This window comes from Loxodonta africana, chromosome 22 (genome assembly GCF_030014295.1).
Source record: "Loxodonta africana isolate mLoxAfr1 chromosome 22, mLoxAfr1.hap2, whole genome shotgun sequence".
NCBI lineage: Eukaryota > Metazoa > Chordata > Mammalia > Proboscidea > Elephantidae > Loxodonta > Loxodonta africana.
Genome location: NC_087363.1, coordinates 22,866,259 through 22,892,818, shown reverse-complemented (window position 1 = coordinate 22,892,818; position 26,560 = coordinate 22,866,259). Strand labels below are relative to the sequence as shown.

The following is a 26,560-nucleotide window of genomic DNA, read 5'->3' as shown; positions in this document are numbered from 1 at the left end:
TTGGCTCTGACTCAGGGTGACTGTGTAATGAAGGTTATCTAAATGTTGCCATTACTATTACTTTTATTAGTTTTTATTTCCATAGCCTCCCTCATTAATAATTAACTCACTGAGGTTAGGGACTGTTTCTTACTCATTTTTGCTTTACCACCAGCAAGCTCTATACTTGGCATATATATGGGCATTGAATATAGTTTGAATTCAGTACAGGATATTTTTCCCCCAATGGTAAATACTACATTGTAATGGTGAAGTTGGATAGTAGTGACATTTTACCCTCATTTTCCCTTCTTGCTGTCCCTCTGCTAGATAAGTGGGGCCAATTTCATTCCTACTTATCAAGGCCTATCTCACAAACTCCACCCACCAGGCTTTTCTGACTCCTTTCTCTGACACTCCAAACTGGACCCTCCCAATTCCTCAAGTCCATTGCCTCCCCCCCCCCCCCCCCCCCGCCGCTTTGTAGCACTCACGTAAGTTGAATACTTCTTTCCTTTATTATAGGGTCTCTGTGAGCCCGAATCAAGTCAACAGCAATGGGTTTGGTTTCTCTTGTTACTAGATAATAAGCACCCCAAGGGGAGGGTCTTATTTCTTTTCCCACCATCTAGTGCTTTACACATGAGATCCTCCATGTGATTTAATTTCCTCACAAATTGAGGCCTCTGTTTTTGGTATGAACTAGTGCTAAAATCCTGGGTTCTGCAAAGAAGGGCATTACTGCTGACAGCGTTTTGAATATTTTTTTTTTTTTTGTACTTTGTAGGTTTACAGAGAGAACTAGTTTCTCATTAAACAGTTCACGTATTTTGTGACATTGGTTGCCAACCCCATGACATGTCAACACTCTCCTCTTCTTGACTGTGGGTTCCCCATTACCAGCTTTCCTGTCACCTCCTGCCAGCTCATCCTCGCCCCTGGGCTGGTATGCCCATTTAGTCTCATTTTGCTTTATGGGCCTGTCTAATCTTTGGCTGACTTCATTACTGAGCTGTAAGGGTGTCCGGGAGCCATACTCTCGGGGTTTCTTCAGTCTCTGTCAGACCAGTAAGTCTGGTCTTTTTTTTTTTTTTTTTTTTTTGGGAGCGAGAATTTTGTTCTGCATTTTCTGCAGCTCTGTCTGGGATCCTTTATTGTGATCCCTGTCACAGCAGTCGGTGGTGGTAGCGGGGCACCATCTAGTTGTGCTGGACTCAGTCTGGTGGAGGCTGTGGTACTTGTGGTCCATTAGTCCTTTGGATTAATCTTTCCTTTGTGTCTTTGGTTTTTTTTTTTTTTTCATCGTTGTTTCAGATGAAATGAGACCTGAAAAATCTGTAACACGAACAAAAGATTATTCCTTTGCTATTGTTTATTCATTTATGAATTATTTCTAGTGATAATTGCAAAATACAGACCTTTAGGGAATTGGTGCCGTGGATAGAAAATATATATTCTTTATTTTTTTAATTGTACTTTAGAGGAAGGTTTACAGAACAAACTAGTTTCTCATCAAACAGTACACACATTGTTCTGTGACATTGGTTAACAACCCCGTGACATGTCAACACTTCCTTCTCAACCCTGGGCTCTCTGTTACCAGCAGAAAATATATATTCTTACCTTCTTACCTATGAACATGTTTTCTGTTGCAGGTTTTTAAAATAACTAATTTGGAACATTGATTCCCCCCCCCCCCCCGAGAATTAAAAGAACGATTCTGAAATTACTATTTAAAATAAGTCAAGGGTATTCAGAAGGGTAAATGGGGGCTCCTGCACTTTAATATTGTTAAAGTAGAAGAAAGATATGTTAAGTGGTTTGATCAGGCTGGGGCCCCATCAGAGATATTTAAACAAGAGAAGAGACTTTATATATTTATTTAAGAGCATTAGCTTTTGAATCAGATGGTCTTGAGTTTGCATTGGCTTAGTTAGTTACATTGTATTGAGACAAGTTACTGAATTTATCTGAGCTTCAGTTTCATGTCAGTGAAGTGGAGATAGTAACACAATTTACTCTGTGGCATACTTGTGATGATTAAATGAGAGAACCTATGTAAAATGCTTACCTGTGGCACAGAGAAAACATTCAGCTATGCTTGTTTTTATTACTGTTATCTAGGAAGAGACATACCTAGGCGGGTTCTTTCCAGCTTTATGCTGATATTAAACACCTAGGCATAGTAGTAGTAATAATAATATATGATGCATTGTTGCTTTAAATATTTTTTAAAAGTTTTTTTTTGAGGCATAATTTACATACCATAAAATTCCCATTGTAAGCATACAGTCTGATGCAGTTGTCACCACTGTTTAGGTTTAGAATATTTCGAAAACCTCGAAAAGTTTCCTGGTTCCTGTTTGAAGTCAATTTCCACTCCAGTTATAAGAAAGAGCCAGTACCCATGTTTCTTATCTTATGCATGATCTCATTTACTCCTTCTAGTAATCCCGTCAGATGGTACCATCCACTATTATCCCCATTTTATAGGAGGCATATAAAAGTTACATAACTTACCCAGTTGAACACAGAGAAAACAGGAGTTTCAATTCAGCCCGGCAGTCTGATTCAGACACATGCACTAGGCCAGTGGTCTTGAAAGCCTCTTACTCTTGGACCCCCTAAGAGAATTAAATTTTTTTTAGAAGAATTTTGAAAAACTTGTTTATAGTCTTGGACAGTTTTAATTGACATCTTAACATTTCTATCATAAACGGCTGCATTTTCTGGCATATTACGTATTGTACATGTACCTTAAATATATTTTTGTCAAAAGTTTGGAGCTAGAGATTTAACTTGATCAGTTTATGGAAAATGTCTGCCATGTAACCTGATGGGCAAATCAGACTCCGTTGTCAACCAGTTAGCCAAACTAGACTGAATTAACAGGAATGCATGCCAAATCCCATTGATTTTTTTTTTTTTAATAAAAATTGGAAATAATAGTGGCATTTTCTGAGCATTTTATATATTACTGTTTTAAAGATTTATATTTTCATTTTATCGTGATAACTCTATAAAGTAGAGATCTTTGTTTTTGTTTTACAGATAAGTAAACGGAGGATTTTACAGATTTAGGTAAACTGAAGTATAAAGTTAAATAACTTAAGTTCCCACAGCTGGTTAGTGGCAGAGCCAAGATTTGTCTCTGAGCGGTCTGGCTCTGAACCCAAGCAGGGTATGTTCCGAGACTGACCCTTAATCCTCTATTACCACACTGTACTGCATTATGAAGCCCACTTCTAAACTGGGGACCTGCTTGTGATTCATTGGTATAAGGGACCAGGAAGGAGCCCTGGTGGTGCAATGGCTATAACACTTGGCTGCTAACTGAAAGGTCAGCAATTCAAATCCACCAGCAGCTCTGCAGGAGAAAAGACCTGGTGATCTGCTTCCATAAAGATTACAGCCTCAGAAACCCTATGGGGCATTTCTCTTCTGTTATTTAGGGTTGCTATGAGTCAGAATTGACTCGACAGCACACAGCAACCACCGCAACCACCAGGATATAAGAATAATTAAAATCGGGGCAATTTCTACTCAAAAGAAAAAATACATAACAATATGTATATAAATTTTTGTATGAGAAATTAACGTGAGCTGTAAACTTTGATCTAAAGCACAATTAAAAAATAGCTCTTGTGATGTATTTAAATGTCTCCCTACGGTAATAAATTCTATTTTGTACATGAGTTTGAGATTCCTATGGGGTAGCCAAGTGGAGATTTCTGGCAGGCATTCGAACCTCACAGGCGAAGTCTAAGGAGCAGTCTAGGGAAGTCTAGGCAGATCATAAGCATAGAGTTGGTAGTTGTGGTGATGAATTCCAAATGGATCAGATTGCCAAGAGATGGCATGAGGATCAAGAATGGTGCTGGGGAATAGTGTAGAGCCCTGAGGGATTAGGAGTATTTAGTGGACATTCTTTTATTCATTCAGCAGATATTTAAGGGGGGTGGTGTGTATGTTTGCATGGGAGAGACTTGAATTTGTTTATAAACGAAAAGGAAACAATCAGCAGTGTGAAAATATATGCAAAAAGAAAAAAGTGTTAAAGCAAGGTCTTCAAGGTCTTTAGGGATGTACACAAACTTTCCAGGGAGAATGTGGCCTTGGATGTTTCCAAAGGAATCAATATGCAAATTCTCAACTTCATACTCTTAAGAATGGGTCTCGTTAATTCTTTTCCACCTCCGCTTTCCTACTCACCCTTCTCCCATTTTACCAGAGAAACACACCTTTCATGAGGCTTGTGAGGTGCACTGCACCAGGAAGAGAAACTCTTGAGGACAGAGACATGTTAAGAATGTTTATCTCATCTCCGGTTGAAGAATATTTGGGCCTTTTTTTTTTTGCTATTATGAATAAAGCTGTTGTGAACATTTTGTACAAGTCTTTTGTTTTCATTTCTCTTGGGTAAATACCTAGAAGTGAATTACCGCGTCATAGTTTTTTTTTTTTTTTTTAGTGTAGTATTAGGTCCCTACCAAAACCAAACCAAACCCTCTGCCCTGGAGTCGATTCCAAATCATAACAACCCTATAGGACAGAGTAGAACTGCCCCATAGAGTTTCCGAGGAACGCCTGGCGGATGCCGACCTCTTGGTTGGCAGCCGTAGTACTTAACTACTATGCCTCCAGGGTTTCCATTAGGTCCCTAGGAAGTGCAAACTGTTTGCTCTTGACTGTTAACCTAAAAGTTGACAGTTTGAATTGACCCAGTGATATGACAAAAGGAAGGGCCTGGTGATCTATTTCCATTAAGATTGTTGTAGTTAGTTGCAGTCAAGTCTGTTCTGACTCATGGTGACCCCGTATGTGCAGAATAGACCTACTCTATAGGAGTTTCAAGGCTGTGACCTTTTGGAAATGAATTGCCAGGGCTGTGTTCTGAGGCTCCTCTGGGTGGGTTTGAACCACCATCCTTTGGGCTAGTAGTATGTTAAGATTACACCCAAGAATACCCTATCTAGCAGTTCTACTCTGTAACACATGGGGTTGCCATGAGCTGGAATAGACTTGATGGCAACTGACAGCGACAAGGGTAGTATTTGTCAGATCAGTTTCCAAAGTGATTGTACTATCTTGTGTTCTCTACAGCAGTGTATGAGAGTTCTGATAGCGGGAGATCCTCGTGCATTTGTTTTGGTGAGTCTAATTTTAGCCATTCTAGTGGGTGTGTACTGGTATTGCAGTTTTAATTTGTGTTTTCCTTGTGACTAATCATAGTGAGCTTTTGTCAGATATGATGCGTTGTGAATATGTACTCCAGGCTGTAGTTTGCCAGTTCATTTTTTTAAAAAACAGTATCTTTCGAAAAGCAGAAGTTTTTAATTTGGATAAGTTTTTTTTCTTTTTATGGTTAGTGCTTTCTGGATCCTGTCTTAGGGGATTGTTGCCTACGCCAAGCTCACAAAGATTTTCTGTTTTTTTTTAAATAAGCCTGATAGTTTTAGCCTTTACCTTTATGTCTGTGATCCATTTTTAATTAACTTTTGAGTGTGGTATGATGGTAGGCAAGGCAAGTACCATCAATAGGGAATCAGGATTCAATTCTGGAGATGAAGCTTGAGAAACTACCACATCCAAGGAAAGCAGTAGGCACACAAATTACCCATTCCAGACCTGGAAAAGCACCGTAATTGGAATGAATACACTTTAAATCCTTTAATGAGGATCTCTTGATGTGCAAGGGTATTGCTAGCAGCCACTAATTCCAGCTCCAGTAGCATATATTAAAATTGCTACAGTGAAAAAGCTTGTAGTTGCATCTTGGAAGTGGGTATGTGGGCATACCCAACTACACGTATCTGTGCCCCTTGCCTCTTTCTTGGTGCCCCTTTGATGTTCTTAACTAAGTGTCCTGTGGGTCCTGAAGTATTTACTTTGAAAAAAAATTAGAATGTTTAAAGCAGGCTCAAGCTGCAGGATACTGGAGCTAAAAATATGAGAATAGGATCCTTTGTTTCTGTTTTTTAGGTTTCTGGAACTGAAGCCATGATTAAGAGGGGGTATTAGTATTGTGCCACTAGAGTTGAAATTCTTGAAACTATGCAAGATGGACCACAGCAAGAGCATTTACAAAGAATGTTTTCATTAATTAAGAATGAAAGGCAGAAGAGGTTCAAAAACCATCAACTACCGTCATAATTCCAACCATAAAGGGTGCTGACCCATGATGGGGAGACTTTATTCCCATAACTTGCTGGTTAGCTTCCGGGAAGCCAGTCTTTGGGTTCTGGGGGAGTGTGGTTGCAAAGCTGAAATTTAAGGGATTGATGGAAGGCCATTACCTGGAGTGGAGCCTACAGCATAATGTGGCATGTGACACTCACCATCTCTTAGGCCCAACTGAACCGTGTTCAACTACTGTTTACATGGAATTATTTTCCGCTTCAGCCATCAAAGGTTTTATTTGAATATTTGCTACCACTGCCAAGATCTTCACCTGCAGTAGCTCCATCTGGGCCTAGGTTCTAGGCTTCAGAGCTCACCAGCGCAGCCCTTCTACTCATTGCTGTGTAGCGCTTGTCGGGGTGCGGTGGTAGGGATGTGAGATCTGGGCAGTCAGGCAGCAGGCCGTTCTCACTCCCCCTTGAGTGTTAACTGCCAGCCATGGCTGTATATGGGATTGATGTTTTAGTACCATTCATTTTCAGAGCAGTTGATTTGGTAGATAAGTTATTATGTACTCTTTGTAGATTTTGACTTTTATAACCCCTGTCCTGCCCTACTGTATATATCAGCCAACACGTTTCCTGGGGTCTGATGAGCATCAGCATTGACTGCCTTGACTTGGCATTTGGTTCATCCTGCAGCACCAGTATTGCTTACCAAAAGTGGTCCTGGCTCCATCCAAGAACTCAGTGTTTATTGTCTATTAGATGAAGGTTTACAGAATGAACTAGTTTCTCATTAAACCGTACACATATTGTTTTATGACATTGGTTAACAACCCCATGACATGTCAACACTCCCTTCTTGACCTTGGGTTTCCTATTAGCAGCTTTCCTGTCCCTCCTGCATTCTAGTCCTTGCCCCTGGGCTGGTGTGCCCCTTTAGTCTTGTTTTATTTTATGGGCCTGTCTAATCTTTGGCTGAGGGGTGAACCTTGGGAATGACTTCATTACTGAGCTAAAAGGGTGTCCGGGGGCCGTACTCTTGGAGTTCCTCCAGTTTCTGTCAGGCCAGTAAATCTGGTCTTTTGTTTGTTTGTTTGTTTGTTTTTTAGTTAGAGTTTTGTTCGCATTTTTCTTCAGCTCTGTCCTGGTCTATCTACTGTGATCCCTGTTAGAGCAGTCAGTGGTAGTAGCTGGGCACCATCTAGCTGTACTGGACTCAGTCTGGTGGAGGCTGTGGTAGATGTGGTTCATTAGTGCTTTGGACCAGTCTTTCCCTTGTATGTTTAGTTTTCTTCATTCTTCCTTGCTCCTTCCCGAAGAAGTGAGACTGGTGAAATATCTTAGATGGCTGCCTAGGACCACAGCCTTCAGTGTGGATTGCACCTCAACATGACGAAAACAAAAATCCTCACAGCTGGACCAATGAGCAACATCATGAGAAATGGAATAAAGATTGAAGTTGTCAAGGATTTAATTTTATTTGGATCCATAATCAACAGCCATGGAAGCAGCAGTCAAGAAATCAAAAGATGCATTGCATTGGGTAAATCTGCTGCAAAGGACCTCTTTAAAGTGTTGAAGAGCAGAGATGTCACCTTGAAGACTAAGGTGCACCTGACCCAAGCCATGGTATTTTCAATTGCATCATATGCACGTGAAAGCTGGACAATGAATAAGGAAGACTGAAGAAGAATTGAAGCCTTTGAATTGTGGTGTTGGTGAAGAATACTGAATATACCATGGACTGCCAAAAGAACGAACAAATCTGTCTTGGAAGAAGTGTGGCCAGAATGCTCCTTAGAGGCAGGGATGGCGAGACTGTGTCTTACATATTTTGGACGTGTTGTCAGGAGGGATCAGCCCCTGGAGAAAGACATCATGCTTGGCCGAGTACAGGGTCAGCGGAAAAGAGGAAGACCCTCAATGAGGTGGATTGACACCGTGGCTGCAACAACGAGCTCAAGCATAACAACAACTGTAAGGATGGTGCAGGACTGGGCAGTGTTTCGTTCTGTTGTGCATAGGGTCACTATGAGTCGGAACCGACTTGACGGCATCTAACAACAACAACAACAAGCCCAGGACCCATTTAAATTTTGAGAATAGTTTGAGATCATTTCAGTCCCAAGACCTGTAATCATTGCTTTGCCAGATTAAACTGCATGTTTGCGAGCACTCCAGCTATTCTGAGGAAAACTTTGAGGGAGCCACCTACTAGAAGGTTTGATAAGTCTTGTTCCAGATGACAGATTGTCATATGCTATAGACCTCCAAGAGAGTTTCCTCTTGCTTTGCCCTTCTCAGGAATAGTGCAACATATTTTGGGTCTTAGTATGCACTTACGATATACCTGCCTAGCACTACATGTGAAACAGAGTGGTGGTGTGAACTTGCATGGACTGGAGAGGTCTCAGGATTTATACCCTGCCCTTTACCTTCCTTGTGCAGATTTTTTTCTGGTGAGTGCTTGACTCATACACTTGTTCGATTGCTTGGGTCCTTGTTTCAAGAGGGGTGTGATGAGTAGCTGCCAGCACCTCCCCAAGCCTATGAGTTTGCATTGCTTCATGGAAATGTGGAAAGGTGACACCACTTGGGGCTCTTTTGAGCCTGGCCTCACTTTAGGAGTAGTAGTCCTGTAGTGGGGATGGTCTGGTTCCCCCTCCACCCATGCATCTCTAGATCCTTTGTGAGCTGGAGGGTCTAGGGAGGAGAGCATACTGTGATTTCTGTCTCTCTCAGTCCCTGGATTCAGAGATTGCTGCTGTGGAGTTGGAGGGAATAAAATACATTTAGTGAAAGTGAACTCTGTTAGCAACTTGGACAGCCGTATTTCAGCATACACTCTTGCGGGCAGTGCTTTCCCTGCATGGTACCCTCATCCTCACGTTCCCTCTCCGGTACTGTTTGGGAGAAACCACAAGGTAGGTGAAGGTCAGAGACCAAATGGCACAATGGAAGTGCTAAGATCTCTACCTAGGCAGACATGGGCCCCCTGGTGGGGAAGTAGGGGTGAGAGGGCATGTGGCTAGGTATAGGACAGGGTGGGACAGGCCCTGCCCAAGAACTCTCAGCCAAATGCCCCAGGGGATGGAGGTGGGGTAGGGATTGTCTGTCAAGTGAGGATCAGGTAAGTGTAGACCCAGGAAGAATCTGGGGCTGCAGGTTCCTTCAGGTGCTGATGTTCAGTGTTTCTATAGATCAGTTTGGGAGGAATTGGTATCGTAACAATGTCTAGTCTTTTAAATCCATGAATATGGTATATCTCTGTTTACACTTAGGATTGAGATTGCTGAGTTATACGGTAGTTCTTTGCTCAGCTTTTTGAGGAACTGCCAAACAGTTTTCCTCAGTGGCTGTACCATTTTATATTCCTACCAGCAACGAATGAAGATTCCAGTTTCTCCATAATCTTGCCAACAGCTCCTGTTTTCTGTTTTTTTTTTTTTTTTTTTTTTTGCCATTTGTCATGGTTTGAATTATGTCCCCCCAAAAAATGTGTGTATCAATTTGGCTGGGCCATGATTCCTGGTATTGTGTGATTTTCCTATATGTTGTAAATCCTGCCTCTATGAGATTAATGAGGGAGGGTGGGAGGCAGTTGTGTTAGTGAGGCAGAACTCAGTCTACAAGATTGGATTGTGTTTTGAGGCAGTCTCTTGCAATATAAAAGAAAGAAGCAAGCAGAGACGGGGATCTCATACCGCCAAGAATGTGGCATTGGGAGCAGAGTGTGTCCTTTGGACCTGGGGTCCCTGGTCCTGAGAAGCTCCTTGACCATGGGAAGATTGAGGACAAGGACCTTCCTCCAGAGCTGACAGAGGAAGAGCCTTCCCCTGGAGCTGACACCCTGAATTTGGACTTTTAGCCTACTTTACTGTGAGAAAATAAACTTCTCTTTGTTAAAGCCATCTACTTGCGGTATTTCTGTTATAGCAGCACAAGATCGCTAAGACACCATTCTAATGAGGGTGAGGCAGTATCTCATTGTGGTTTTAGTTTTCATCTCCCTAATGTCTAATGATCTAATGATGGTGGACATCTTTTCATATACTTGAGCTTTTGAAATGTCTGTTCAAGTTGTTTGCCCATTTTTTTATTGTGTTGTCTTTTTATTGTTAAATTGTGGAAGCTTTTTATATATTTTGGATATTAGAACTTTATTGGATAGGTAGTTCCCCCAAATTTTCTCCAAGTCTGTAGGTTGTTTTTTTACTTTTTTGGTAAAGTTCTTTGATGAACAAAAGTGTTTAATTTTTATGAAGTTCCAGTTAATTTTTATGAGGTTCTGTTTATCTGTTTTCTCTTTTGCTATTCATGCTTTTATTGTCATATCCAGTAATCCATCATTAAAAACTGGTCCCCAAAGCCATGCCCCTGTATCTTCTTCATAATATATTTAGATATTATGGATTAACCTCTCCCTCTGACCAGTGAGGGCTCCTCAGATTATTATTTCTCAAAAACTTTCTAGCTATTCTTATTTTTTTGTAGGCTTGTCTAATGCCAGGAAAAATCCTACTCCTGTTTTTAGAGATCATATTAATTTATAGATTAACTTCGGTAGAATCCAGTCTTTAAAATGTTTTCCTGTCTAAGAACTTGATATATTTCTCCATTAGCTTATGCCTTTGGTATCCCTTGGGAAGTTTTTGAAGTTTTCTTCATTTAGGTTTTTTTTTTAAATCGAGGTAAAATACATATTTAAAAAATTTGTCATTTTAACCATTTTTGAGTATACAATTCAGTAGAATTAATTTTATTCAGTGTTGTGAAACCATCACTGCTATTGACTTCTAAAATTTTCATCACCCCAAACAGAAATTCTGTACCCATTAAGCAACAACTCCTCATTCATCCCCTTAACCTCCCATCCCTGCCCCCTAGTCCCTGGTAACTTCTAATCACTTTCTGTCTCTATGAATTTGCCTATTCTAGAGATTCATATTTCACTTAGCAGAATGTTTTCAAAGTTCATCCATGTCCTAGCATCTATCACAGCTTCATTCCATTTTATGACTGACTAATATTCCACTGTATGTATATACTACACTTTGTTTATCCATTCATCTGTTGATGGATGCTTTGAGTTGTTTCTGCTCTTTTTTTTTGACTGTTGTGACTAATGTTGCTGTGAACATCTTGGACAATATGTGTTTTCAGTTCTTTTGGGTAAATACCCTGGAGTGGAATTGCTGTGTCATATAGTAATTCTGTGTTTAACTTTTTGAAGCTCTTCATTTAGATTTAAGTTTATCTTTTGGTTGGTTGGTGTTTGTGATCAGATCTTTTCCTCCAGTGCCTTTTCACTGGTTATTGTTTGTATATTTGAAGGCTCTTGATTACTGATTTTTCTGTTTATATAAGTTTTAAATTGGTTTTATTGGAGTTTCTTGGTAAATAATCATTATATGCAAATTATAATGATTTCCCTTCTTCCTTCTGGTTTTTAATATTTTTCTTCTTTCTTTTCTTTATGTTGCCTGGCGCTGTTACGCATTGCCATTGAGTGAATTCTGATTCATGGTGACCCCATGTGTTAGAGAGTAGAACTGCACCATAGGATTTTCTTGGCCGTAATCTTTATGGAAGATGTTTGTCAGGCCTTTCTTCTGCCTCACTGCTGAGTGGGTTTGAACACCAACCTTTAGGTTGACAGCCGATTGTAAACCGGTTGCACTACTCAGGGACCTCTAGTACTATGGTGGTTTATTTTATACGTATGACCCTTTCTTGTGCTTCGTGAGTTGTGTGCCTCCTCAGTTTGTTTATGCTGAAGTGGTGATTAGGTGCTTTTCTAGACCACTATGGTTTCGTAAGTGATAATGACACATCCTCTCCTAATTAGAGATTCCTAGCACTTCCACTCTAGCTTTGTCTTTTACCTTCATTTGGTTTTGAGTATGATCATTTTAGTAGCCAAAATAGTAGAAGTGGTGTAGACAAAATTCCGGCTGGTTCAGTGGGCATGTTAATGGAAGAAATGAATTACTGCTTTATTTTACTAATTTTTCCTGCTTGGGAAAATAAGAAAGATGTCTCTTCTTATTTTGGAGACATTTTTCATAGAGTACTGAGTAGTTAGGAGTCTTGAAGGGAATTGTTGGGTCATGTAACTGAAAAGTGCAGGGTTGGGGGATAGAGCTGGCTTCATGCGTGGGTGAATTCAGGGGTACAAACTGTCATCAATCCCTTGGCTCCTTGTTTTTACAACTCTCAGTTTTGCTTGTCTGTGTGTTGGGTTCACTCTCGGGAAAAGTCTTTGCAGGCGACACATATGGTATCCTGGGCAACCACAAGTTTCTTGGGTCCCTAGTATTTGTGATCTCAGGGAAATGGCCCCTTTTTTCAGTAGCTACAACAAAGGTCCTGGGGATAACTTCTTAGCTTGGCTTGGGTCACATACTCCATTTTCAGAGCAATTACTGTAGTGAGGGTCATAGTCTGTTTTGATTGCCCAGGCTGGATGCCGTGAAATCAGCCGCATTGACTGAGGATGGCGTTAATGCCAAGATGCTGTTTCCAGAAAGGAAGGAAGAATAGGTGCTGGAAGATTTAGTAAATACTTATTTAGTAAATGTGAAATATTCAAAGTACATTGGAAAAGTTTATGGTGCCCCAGAGTATACATTTTTAATTAAGGTTTATTTTTCTTTTTACACATTCATTTGTGGATGTTTAAAAGGATCTCCAAAAATAACCTTGCTGATGTGGTCTCAGATAAGCCAAGCAGAAGAAAACTAGGTTAGCCACTACTTCATATTCTAGTGTACTAACTGTTTTCCTAAATTTTACTTATTTTGTTGTTGAGAATATACACAGCAAAACATACACCATGTCAACAGTTTCTAGTTGTACAATTTCGTGATATTGGTTACATTCTGTGAGTTGTACAATCATTCTCACCCTATTTTTCTGAGTTGTTCCTCCCTCATTAACATAAACTCGCTGTCCTCTAAGGCTCCTATTTAATCTTTTGAGTTGCTGTTGTCAATTTGATCCCATATAGATAGCTCTTAAAAGAGCATAGTGGTCAAGACAGGCCTTTTTTTTTTTTTTTTTACAAGTTAAGCTAAACTATTGTTTAATTTTAAGATGATCTCAGGTGATATTTTGGTTTAAGGTTTAAAGATTATCTCAGGCCAGTAGCTTCAGGGGTTCATCTACCCTCCACGGCTCCGGAAAGTCTAGTCCATGTGAATTTGAAATTCTATTTTGCATTTTCCCCAGGATTCTTCTGTGGAATCTTTGATCAAAATGTTCAGTAATGGTAGCCGGACACCATCCAGTTCTTCTGATCTTACAGCAAAGGAGGCAGTTATTCATGGAGGCAATTAGCCTCCCCCTATTCCTGACTTTCCTTCTTCCTCTGTTTCTCCAAGTGAATAAAAAAGATACCAGTTATTGTGCCTTGGATGGCCACTGGCAAGCTTTTAAGACCCCAGGCACTAAGCAGTGAACTAGGAGGTAGAACAGAAGTACTAAACATGTTATTAGGCAAATTAACTGGAACGTCCTATGAAACCATTTCTCTAAACCTCCAAGCCAAGGAACCAAATCCCATAAAGTGTTTGGTTGTACATAAGCAGCCTCAGCAGCTACCTTTTTTTTTGTTTTTGTTTTCGTTGTTGTAAATATATCTATCACACAGCCTTTGCCAGTTCAACTTTTTACAGGTGTACAACTTATTGACCGCAATTGAAATAATCAGCCGTGCAGTCCTGCCCTTAATTTGATTTTTTCATTCTAGTGTACTGATTTTTGTCTTTTGTTTTATACAGGTACAGCTATAACCAGAATTTGGTAGAACAAGGATCTACTTATTGGAGCCCTCTTGACACAGAAAGAAATGTGGGGGGATTCTCGATCTGCTAATAGAACAGGACCTTTTCGGTAAGTCCTGGAATTTGAATATTTAGATTGTCAGTATTTTAATGATAGAGACAGTATATACAAAATTTTTGGACTACCATAAAGGGAGTTATTTTCTATATGGAGAAATGCTCTGATTTTTTAAAAATAGAAACTATAAAAAAAGTTTCTAGTCATTTCCAAAGTGATCATGAAACTGAATACCCAGCATGTCAGGTTATTTTATGTTGTAACATCTTTTTAAACATTTTGAAAAAAAAAGACTAAATCTTTTATTTTTTATATCTTGTTAGCAAAATAATACATACTTAGTGAAGAAAACAAGCAAAAGTGTACATACATGTTTATAAAAGTCCCATTAAGTTCACTAATTTATATCTGGAATTTAGAGCTGTGTTTTGCCCATGGCAGGTTGTTAAACCATAACTACTACAAATAGTTCTGAAAAGGAAAAATGACTTGATGCAATTTTTTAAGCTGCATTTCAGTTTTACGATTCCTAGATACAAAGATGAGTGGAGAAGGTGGTAGCATTCAGTTGTAAATGAATTATTTTTTTAAATTTGTAGGGAGTTAATTTTTTAACATAGCTAACGTAATATACACTGATAGTATTTTGAAAGCTTTCGTGTTGGGTTTACATTTCATAAAATGCTATTAGGACTGATTTTTACAGTTTTACTTGGTGTAAAGAAATCTGATCTCTAAAGTTATTTAGAAATATTGCTGTAGTTGAAACTTCTATTTCTAGTACATTTTCGTTTGGATTGACAGTCTGTAAGATTTTATTGTATAAGTTCAACAGATGCTCTCATTCACTCTTCTTATCTTGGTGTTCTAATAGGAAATTTTGGGTCGAGAGCTGAGTTTAGAAAATCCATATTATGTTTAGTAAAGCTAATATTTTATAAATGCTTTTTTTTTTTTAAATGATAGGGGTCTTTACTTTCTGCTCAACGATCTTTAAATTAAAGCTATGGTGGTGATGCTGGGTATGTTTTTCCTTTCAAAATACTAAGGTCTTGATCAGTAGTTAGTAAACTATGGCCCACAGTGTAGTTTTGTAAATAAAGTTTTATTGGAACACAACCACACTTCTTCTTGTATGAATTGTGTGTGGTTGCTTTTGTGCTGTAATAGTAGAGTTGAATAGTTGTTACAGGGACTGTATAACTTGCAAAGCCTAACATATTTACTTTTGGCACTTTACACAAAATGTCTGCTGATCGCTGGTGTAAATCAGTGGATTTATACTATAACATTTTTTTTATAACATTTAGATTGTAATCTATCCCCTTACTGCTTATATTTATGGATAGTTATTTTCTAAGTGAAGCTATTTCTTACAGGATTAACTTAAGATGACTTAAGTAAACATTCCGAAATTAGGTAAATTTAGCTGTATTGCACAGTATTTTTTCTATTTTCAGAATATTTTTTCTTTGATCCCATTTTATTATTTAAAATTGTGTATCCCCAACTTTAGTTTAAATATCAGTCTCCCTATTGCCGTCTAGTTGATTCCAACTCATAGCAACTCTATAGGACAGAGTAGAACTGCCCCATTGTGTTTCCAAGGAGCACGTGGTGGATTAGACCTGCCAACCTTTTAGTTAGCTGCCGTAGCACTTAACCACTATGCCACCAGGGTTTCCAAATATAAGTCATTACATGCTATTTTTTTAAGATCCTTGACCAGAAGGGAGACATATTTTATACAGCGTTCTGTTCTTTTAGACTAATTTGGCCAAAATATATCTTGCAGGAAAATGATTTTGTATTTCATTTGAGTGACTTTTCATCTTAAGTTTGTTTTTATTTGACTGAAAATGATTTTTTATAGCCACTGATATTTTATACTAACGGAATTGTTTTTTGTATAAACCAACCAAAACCAAACCCATTGCCGTCGAGTCGATTCCAACTTATAGTGACCCATTCTCTACAGTCTGTGTAAATTATAGTTCCAAGAACCCTAGCACAGTACGTAACTCTAGATGTATTCAATCTCAATTTAAAAGGGTAAGATAATCCTTAGGGGAGCATTCAAAGGCACTGTTGAATGTGTTCTCGTTAAAAGACATGTACATTTAGATTTAGGTACCTCAATGCTCGTCCCACAGATACCTGATGAGGCATAAGTCATCCTGCAAGCTAACTAGGACTGGAATGATTTAATTATATTACTTGCGAAGAACACTTAAGCTGACTTTTGATGAAGCATATAAACATAACTAATGTTAACGGGAGCTTGTGGAAGTCATCGTGTTTTGAAAATTTATTAAATGCACATCATTCTAGTGTTTCGATTAATGTTGTTAAATTCCCACTATAACTGTTGCTCTTGAACTGAGTAACCCAGAATCCTTTGATTCTTTCTTTAGCGAGCTCAGAAAGGTCATATAATAGAACTGGCATGTTCTGGGAGAGTGGGAGGAGAGAACTGAGTTAGTTGGGCTTGATCTCTTTTTGTTTTACTGCTAAGTAGCAGATAGCCCCTCAGAACTCTTCATGTTTTCCTTTTTCCCTATTCTATGCCCCAAATCAGGATCCCATGTGCCTAAATACCTAAATTCCCTAATCTCTTATTAAAAAGCTGAAACATGTAAAATGGTCTTGACATTAGGTGAAGGGAAGAAGTGAGTGGGGGTAGTATGAGAGATTGGGCCAGCTTTTAGAGTCGTCCTGCTATGCTTATTTTTAAATAAATTTTATTACCATAAAAATGAGCATGTGGCATTGGAATCTGGAATATCAGCTGCTTCATTTGGAGCATGGGAATAATACTTGAAGGCCTAATGCTCTCTCTAGGTCCCTTTCACCATTAAGTTCCTAGATGCTGTTGCTTAGTTTAGATGACTTACGCATGGCTTTGTGGTATAATTCATGCTGTCTTCTGTGACACCCTTGCGTAGTTATAATAATAGGACCCAGGTGAGAGTGGTTCTAGGCCTAGTGGTGTAGAACTGGGATTTAGGTGCAGCCAGGGCTGATGCTCAGCTGGTAGATACTGGTATATTCCTGCTGCTGATTCACAGCCTGGGTCACTTTGTTTTGGGCCGGCATCCATCCTGGTTGGGTGATGTCTGTGCTACAGCTGTAATCAAATATTTTTGAATGTCACCCTTGGATGCAGCAATGAGAACGACACCTCCTGAAACTTACTGTAAGAAATTTACAGTGCATTGATTTTTCTGATGTATAGGATTCATCATGTTGACCTTGGAATTCCAAGTTCCCTGACTGTAGGAAATGAAAATTTTTGTAGCGTGTCACCATTGCTAGCTTATCTGGTGTTGCGGATTTTCCCTGTTGCAGGACTGGGTGAAAGCTTTTTCTGCAGCAGTCATGTTGAAAACCTTGTGTTGACTTTCCTCGTGTTCTGAAATGGGATCATAAAAGTTTACTCCGCCACTTCGTCTTAAAATAGCAAAACATTGCTGTTCTCTGCAGATCTAGGACCTTGTTACAGAACTCTGCCAAAAAAAAAAAAAAAAATGTTTACAGAAGAATGTGCTGTGATTAGAGAAGAATATGCTGGTGTGTAGATTTCAAACTCTCTGGACAATATGAGTAATACTGTCTTTGTTTCTACAGTGGGAGCCAAGAAGAAAGGTTTGCTCCCGGGTGGAACAGGGATTATCCTCCTCCTCCCCTTAAGAGTCATGCTCAAGAGAGACACTCTGGCAACTTTCCTGGCAGAGATTCACTTCCCTTTGATTTCCAGGGGCATTCGGGGCCTCCCTTTGCAAATGTGGAGGAACATTCTTTCAGCTATGGAGCTAGAGACGGACCGCATGGTGACTATCGAGGAGGGGAGGGACCTGGACATGGTTTTAGAGGGGGAGATTTTTCATCCTCTGATTTCCAGAGCAGGGATTCATCACAGTTGGACTTCAGGGGTAGGGACATACATGCTGGGGATTTTCGGGAGAGAGAAGGACCACCTGTGGACTATAGGGGTGGGGATGGTACTTGTGTGGATTATAGAGGTAGGGAGATATCTCACATGAACTACAGAGACAGGGATGCGCACACTGTTGATTTCAGAGGTAGGGATGCTCCTTCTGACTTCAGGGGTCGGGGTGCTTATGATTTAGATTTTAGAGGCCGGGATGGAGCCCATGCAGATTTTAGGGGAAGGGATTTATCAGATTTGGATTTCAGGGCCAGAGATCAGTCCCGTTCAGATTTTAGGAATAGAGATGTATCTGATCTGGACTTCAGGGACAAAGAAGGAACACAGGTGGACTTTAGAGGCCGAGGTTCAGGTCCTGCTGATCTAGACTTTAGGGACAGGGATACTCCACATTCAGATTTCAGAGGTAGGCACCGGTCCAGGACTGATCAGGATTTTAGGGGTAGAGAGGTGGGATCTTGTATGGAATTTAAAGATAGGGAGATGCCCCCTGTGGATCCAAATATTTTGGATTACATTCAGCCCTCTACACAAGATAGAGAACATTCTGGTATGAATGTGAACAAGAGAGAAGAATCCACACATGACCATACAACAGAAAGGCCTGCTTTTGGCATTCAGAAGGGTGAATTTGAACATTCAGAAACAAGAGAAGGAGAAACACAAGGTGCAGCCTTTGAACATGAGTCGCCATCAGACTTTCAGAACAGCCAAAGTCCACTTCAAGACCTGTCACAGCTTTCTGGAGGTGAACAACAGAGTTCAGATGCTGGTCTGTTTAAAGAAGAAGGTGGTCTGGACTTCCTTGGCCGGCAAGATACTGATTACAGAAGCATGGAGTACCGTGATGTGGATCACAGGCTGCCAGGAAACCAGATATATGGCTATGGCCAGAACAAGTCTTTTCCAGAGGGCAGAACTGCCCGAGATGCCCAACGGGATCTTCAGGTATGTTTATGGGATGGATTTCTTTTTCCTTTTTCATAAGGCTTTTCTGAAGGATAAAATGTAGAATCCAGGACCTTTAGTCCTGGGTCTTCACGCACAACCATTGAAAAGAAAAATTGGTGTTCAGGAGTGAATATTAATCTCTAAAGAAGGGACCTTCAGCTCAGATCATTTTTCTTATTTGTGTCTCTTCACTGTTTTCTTTTATAATATTTTATTGTGGTTTCAGTGAAGGTTTACAAAGCATTTTAAGTTCCATTCAACAACTTTTACACAAGTTGTTCAGTGCCATTGGTTACATTCTTCACGATGCATTATTTTCTCATTATTTCTGTACCAGTTGTTCTGTTTCCACTAGTCTAGTTTCTCTGACCCCTTTACATTCTCATCTTTGTTTTAAAGTAATCGTTGACCGCTTGGTCTCATATCGGTGACTTTTTAAAGGAGCACAGTACTTACAGGTGATAGTCATTATTTTTTTGAGCCAGTCTTTTATTAACCTACAAGGTGATCTCGGGGGTTAGTTTCAGTTTAAGATTTGAAGAGTATCTCAGGGCAAGAATCTTGGGGAGCCCTTCAATCACAACCAGTCCAGTAGGTCTTTTTTTAGGAATTCGAGGTTCAGTTCCATGTTTTTCTTCCGTGTTTTTCTCCCATTCTACCAGGGTCCATCTGTTGTGGCCCTGAATCAGGGCATCATCTAGTTCTTCTGGTCTCAGGGGGGATGAGGCCATATTTCCTGTAGACTGTTAGCCCTATAGACTAGTTTTTTTTTCTGAGACCAATACTTGTATTTTAGATGGCCACTTGCAAGCTTTTAAGACCCCAGACACTACTTACCAAACTAGGATGTAGAACATAACTTTGTGAATTATGTCATGCCAATTGTCCAAGATGTTCCAGAAGACTATGGTCCAAACCTTCAAACCCAGAAATTCAATCCCATGAGGTGTTTGGTTATGTCTAAGCAGTGTCCATAACTGTGTCACCTATGTGCTTTATTATGCGTATGAATATTTGTGCATAACCAGTTGCCGTTGAGTTGATTCCGACTCATAGTGACCTTATAGGACAGTAGAACTGCCCCATTCGGCTTCCAAGGAGTATCTGGTGGATTCGAACTGCTGATCTTTTGGTTAGCAGCCGTAGCTCTTAACTGCTATGCCACCAGGGTTTCCATTTGGGCATAGTCACATAGGTACATATACGTATGCGAACACCTATGTATATACACATATGTATATATATACACATATGTACATGCCTATACATACACACATGCCTATGTACATATATACACTGTATTTTTATGCAAACAACGCATGCCTTCTGCATTTGTTTGCTGACAGTATCCACCCCCCCACCCCCCGTTGGTCGAAGTATTTTCGTAGGCACAGTATGCTAGTTGTTTTTTTTTTTTTTAAGGCAACATGTGAAAGAGGATTGGCATGGTGGCGCTTGTGATGGTGCCTCATGGGGGGGGGAAGCACGGCTGGCAAACAGACGCAGAAGGCGTGTGATATTTACTTAAAAATATGGGGTGTGTGTGGATATATATATAATATATGTGCGCCCAGACGTACACATATATCTCTGCACCTTTTTTTTGGTTCCACTATTTTTTCTTTATGGTGCTGATTTAAATGAGCTGGAATAAGTTAGTTTATCTATCTTTGGGAGTTGGTTCTTGCAAGTCATACGTAGACAGGTCTTGTGGCTGTTTAGGATTCATTTTCTTACTTAAATTTACTTTCATAAACGTGGAAAATGCAGATTTTTCTGAAGGTTATACTGTTCTTCCTTTCTTATATACTTGGGGAATTTTTGAATAATTACATTATACTCATTCAACATTTTTGCATACCTGCAGACCTAGGAGTGTTTCCCTTGGGATGAGGAGGTGATGTTTATGTTACAAGTGTCCTCTTGCAGCTAATTTAATTGACTTAAATGTTCAATTTGTTATATATGTAATCTAAGCCAGGCAGGTTATGCTTAAAAATTGGACAATGAGAATATTTTAAAGTAGATTTTACCCATCTCTACTCTGGTTTCTATTATTTTGGACAGTGATACTAAGACAGTCTAACCAGTCATGGGTTTTGAGAGTGTAGAAGTTGGGTGACATATAATTTATTGCCCAAATCAGAACACTTTCAAGAGTATAAGAGGACACTATTAATAATTATGCCAGCACAGTAGGCATAACTGGGAGATTGTAGGAGACTTTTTCTCATAAGTTAAAGTTTTTTTCATAACTTTTGAAATGAAAGGGGATCAGTTGGAGCAGAGACTTTGCTAAATATGGAAAACATGGATTTTTCTGAATTATACCATTGTATGGCTTAGATGACTCCTTTTGCTTTTGTTCTTAAATTTGTTTATAGATGACATCTTTGATAAATGATATCTGGCTTATATTTCTTTATTTGCTATTGGTTCATTGAGGAAAGGAAAATTATCGTTTCAGAAAAATGTTTTACCTTTCATTTTAATTATGATTGGGAGGATATGTTAGGTTTTTTTTCCCCCGATTATAAAAGTACTATTCAGTGCTTTTTCTCTTAACGTTCTGATTTACTTTGTCAAAAGCCTTGGTCTTATCACACTTCCATTCTAAGGATTTGCAATAAAATTTTAGGACTCAGAACAAAGTTTGTTATTTTTCTTATTCTCATGTGATGGAAGTCATTTTCATTTTTGATCCTGAGTATCTGTATTCCATGTGCAGTTTCATTTTGTACACTAAATTAATATTTGTTTATGAAATAATTTTATCCTGAATTCAAGGATCAAGATTACAGGACTGGCCCGAGTGAGGAGAAACCAAGCAGGCTTATTCGATTAAGTGGGGTGTCTGAAAACACCACAAAGGAAGAGGTGAGGTACTTTTTTTTTTTTAATCAATTAAATTTGTTTCTTTTACTTTTTATATTGAGAAATTCTATAAGTCACAGTGTGATACAAAGAAGTGTGCAGGGAAGTCTTATGCATTCTTTACCTAGCCTCCCCCAGTGTTAACATCTTGCCTAACGATAGTACAGTATCTAAATCAGGAAATTGACATTAGTATAATCCAGTGAGCTTACTCAGTTTCCACCAGTTATATACTTATTGAAGTGATGAAGATGGAGGTTATTTACATTAGTAAAAACTGGGAGCTACCTAACTGCCCAGTGTTCAAGGAATGGCTAACTAAATTATGGCTGAAGTTAACAGACGAATTGGTCAGAATATTATAACAATAAGAGCTAACAGATTTTGTGTGCTTGCTCTGTGCCAGGCATTGTGTGATACTTACAATCATTAGTTCTTTTGATTGTTACAGTATCCTATGAATAGATATTCTTCATTCATTCACTCAAAGTACTAACGCTGCTGTGTGCCAAGCATTGTTCTAGGCACCAAGTGATACAACAGTGAACATAATAAAGGTGGTACTTCCATGGATAATAAAAAGTAAGCAAATAATAATACAATTTCAGGCAGTGATGAATGCTTTTCAACTAAGGAGTTTAGACCAGCAGTGGTATAAGGGCTATTTTAGATTGGGTGGTTAGAGAAGGCATCGTTGAGGAAGTGACATATGAACTCAACCCTGAATGCAGTGAGAACATTTGAAGATGAGGAAAAGAACTGACCAGGCCAAGGGAGTTCAAGTGCCATGGCCCTGGACTGGAATAAACTGAAACCAGGTACTGAAAGGTTAAGTAACCTGCCTAAGGTTACGTAGCAAGTGAGTAGGAGAGCTTGGGTTTGGAATACAGGCAGTTTGATTTCAGAGCTTGACCCCTTGAAGGTTATGCTATTCAGCCTTTTTCATGTACATACTTGGGAAATGTTGAGTAATTACAATCATTCAACGTTTTTGAATGTCTGTAGTGTGCTTGGCTTGATTTTTGCCTTTATAAAGTATTGGTTTTAAATGACATAGACTGAAAACCAGTAGGGAAAATATAATATTCAAGGTTTGAGTCTGATTTATATCATTAGTATAAACACTTTGTTCTTGCAGATTCTTAACGCCTTTCGGACTCCTGATGGCATTCCTGTAAAGGACTTGCAGTTGAAGGAGTATACCACAGGTGAGGTTCTATATTTGCATGTGGCCTTGGGTTTAGGAAGGGTCTTTATCAGATCTCTACAACATGTGCTACTCAGAATTCTTAAGAAACCACCATTAAGATTTCCAGAAGCCTCCAGGTGCCTTCAAGTAACAGCCAGCCGTAGTCTTAGCTGTGGTTCGTTGTGGATGTTTATCCACACGTGAGCAATGAGGATGCGTGTTCCAGTTCTGAGTGCCTAAGAGATATAAAGTGAGTGTTGCAGCGTTTGTCCCTGAGTATATTTTATGTACTTAAATCATTAAATTTGCTCTTTATATTCTTCATCATAGTCGCATATTTAACCCTAAGCACAGTAGGATTTAATAAACTTGCTGTATTTTTTACATTTCATTGCTTTAGAGGGAAATTGACACCTTCCCAGAGAAAAGATACAAATTACTGGCTTCTTGAGTTTTCAGTCTTGTTCCGAGAATGGGGTCCTGCTGTGGCTATTTTGTTGAAATCCATGAACAAATCCAGAAGAGCGTTCTCTTTGACCGCTGCTTTGCGGTCTGAAATCACAGGTCACGCTTTCAGAGTATTCTGCTAGTATGTCAGAGTACCAAGTTCAGTTAGCTCCTTTAACTCTTACTCTAGAAAAGGTAGTGAAAAGGGAAATGCCAAGCACTGAAGGTTTTGGTCAGTTCTTTTAGGAGTCCATGATGTGAAATGGTTTTTTAAAAATCAATATATTAAGTGATCTAATTTGTAGAATTTTAAGTTGAAGAAAGCACATTATTTTTTTTCATAGAACTTGGAATTTTAGTAACTCTGTTAAAGAAATCTTCAACCAAGAGCACGTCAGTATATGCTTTTAAGCAGCTTACCGTGGAATAACATTTTTGTCTTAACTATATAGCTTCTCCTTCAGTTTGTTTCTGCAGAGGGAGATTCTCCACAAAAATAATTTTTTGTGCTTGAAAGAATCTGGTCTTCATGTTAAGCACAGATTCTTTTTTTTTTTACACAATTTGAGAAGAAACAGAAGCAGTATTTCTCAGACAGCTAATTATTTCTTTGTTTTAAAAGCATCAACTCTGAATTTGTGGAAGTATGACTAAGAGTACTTATATTCTTGTATACCTCACTTCTGTTGGTTACTCTCATGCTGATGGTGCTCCCCCACACTGGAAGTTAGAAGTACAGTAATGTACTTTTTTTTTTGCATGTGCCTCATACATACTTTATTTACTTTGGAAACTAAAAGTAGACTTTACAGGTGGGAGTTGCATTTTAACTCACAGGGTAATAGCCTCATCTTTGAGTTTGTTTCATGAACTGTGCTTTCACTGAGTATTGGTGTATTTCGGAAAGAGAGGTCTTGATGTTTAAGTAGCAGCAATCTGAACTCTTTGGCTTCTTTTAAGTACTCATTGGATTGACTTTCAGTTTGTATTGTCAGATTTGTCAACAGAGTAAAAAATATATTAATGTGTAGGGTCCGAAGAGGAGGTTCTTAAATTTGCTGGCTGTGGTGGCTGTTTGAATGGTAATTGGCAGACCAAAGACATGGATGCACATGTGAAATCTTTAGGACAGTGGTAAAAGAAAAGTACACCTTTCAAGAAATGCAGTCTTTTCTTGGCATTTTATTGTATGAAATAAAGGGTATTTTAGGTACTTAAATATATATGTGGTTATTCTTTTTTTTAACGAAGGAATTGAATTACCAGCCCCATGTTATCTATATTACATCTCTGTGCAGCAAGTAGAATGAACTTTTTGGAAATATCAGTCGAATCATGTTATTCCCATGTCGAAAATACTCTTAATAGCCTTCAGTCTCACTTAGAAGAAATTCTGAATTCCTTATTCTGATTTACAAAGCTCTGCATGAGCTGACCCTTGCCTATTTGATCTCATCCCACACTGCTCTCCACCTTACCTATTATGTTCTTGCCACACTGAGCCTTTCTCCAGTCCTTGACCAAGACAAACATCTTTCTGTCTCAGAGCCTTTGTACCGGCTCTTCTCTCTGATCTTTACCGATCTTATGAAGTTTTGTTCTGGGCTTCATTTTCACCTCTCAGAGGCCTTGCCTCACCATCTAGTCTAAAATCACCTCTCACTTTCCATCTTATCCTATTTTCTCCTTGTAGGATCTGTCACTCTGATATTTTTCTCAGTGGTTTTGTATGTCTTATTCCTCCCATTAGAGAGTTAGTACCATGATAGCAGGAAACTTGTCTGTCTTGTTGCCTGCTGTTTCCCCATGCTTGACACTCTGCAGGGCACTTGGTAGGTTCCCAATATGCATGGAATGAATAAATGAGTGTATGTTTGTGATGTATATGGAGAGCAGTTGTGATCTCTTCTCAGATGAGGAGCATTAAAGGGTATTGTAGGTTTTACAGCAGTGCAGTTTTTAAATATCTCCTAAAGAATATGCCTTGGAACAATAAGGTGTACTGAGAACTTTAGCATTTACTTTTTAAAGGATTATGTATGAATTTCAGTGGAAAAGGTAAAACTATCATAAATTTAAAGTGCCCGTTTTTTTTCAGTCTGGATGATAACCTGCAAAGACCATGCAGGATGGACACTGCCTGTGACATGGGGATGTTGGGGTAGAGTTCATGCTTTCAGTTGATGTAATGGGGAGCTGATCTGTAACAGAGAAAAGATTAATGCCTCTTTACTGACTTGAATAATGTACTAATTTAACTTTTACCCCCACAACTTTGGTCTAAAACCTGTGAGTCAGATGAGTTTATGAAATTTTCTGATTTAGAAAGGTACATCATAAAAAAAAAAAAGTATTTTTTTTTATTCCCCCCAGTGGGAATGCATACTCAGACAGAGTAATACTTGTGCAGCAAAATATATGAACAGTCTCACTAAGAGGACTAAATAAAGATTATAAAGAGACTCTGTGTAGTGTAGGTCAGGATTTCCTTCCAAATGACTTCGCAGCAAATTTACCAAAAAGCTCTGGATATTTAAGGGCTTTTGCATTTTGAAATTGCAGATAAGGGATTGTGAACCTGCACATGTTCTTTTACTTGAGTTTTTCATTTGCCGGTTGCAAATATAACCCCAGTAGTTGTAAATTACCCTAAATTATATGATTATATTCCCGGAAAAAGGAGTAAAATGTCTTTTGGTGAACGGACAAACTCTGGTATATCCATGCAATGGAATACTTACTCAGCAATAAAAACGAAGAAACTACTCATGCATGTAAAAACATGGATGAATCTCAAAGGAATTATGCTAAATGAAAAAAAGACAGACTCAAAAGACTATATACTGCCATAAAAAAGGAATGAAGTGCTGGTATATGCTCCAACATGGATGAACCTTGCAAACAAACATGCTGGATGAAAGAAGTCAGACACAAAAGGCCATGTATTGTGTGATTCCATTTGTATGAAATATCCACAATAGGCATATCCATGGAAACTCTGGTGGCGTAGTGGTTAAGTGCTACAGCTGCTAACCAGAGGTTTGGCAGTTCGAATTCACCAGGCGTTCCTTGGAAACTCCATGGGGCAGTTTTACTCTGTCCCATAGGGTCGCTATGAGTCAGAATCGACTCGACGGCACTGGATTTGGTTTGGTTTTGGTTAGGCATATCCATAGAAACAGAAAGCAGATAGGTGGTTGCCAG

The 26,560-nt window shown here is 39.0% G+C and overlaps 1 protein-coding gene across 3 annotated transcripts in view; it reads left to right on the top strand.

Annotated features, from left to right (window-relative positions):
• Window positions 1–26,560, top strand: part of RBM6 (RNA binding motif protein 6) — a 114,519-nt gene that overhangs the window by 3,491 nt on the left and 84,468 nt on the right. For 2 of the 3 annotated variants that reach the window (XM_010589785.3, XM_010589784.3), the window contains 4 exons: window positions 13,886–13,997; window positions 17,574–18,843; window positions 21,634–21,723; window positions 22,859–22,928. In XM_010589785.3, the coding sequence (XP_010588087.1) occupies window positions 13,954–13,997; window positions 17,574–18,843; window positions 21,634–21,723; window positions 22,859–22,928 (1,474 nt within the window). In that variant the 5' untranslated portion in view covers window positions 13,886–13,953. Of the gene's footprint in view, window positions 1–13,885; window positions 13,998–17,573; window positions 18,844–21,633; window positions 21,724–22,858; window positions 22,929–26,560 lie in introns of those variants that run through there. The other variant, XM_023547677.2, reaches the window with a different exon arrangement.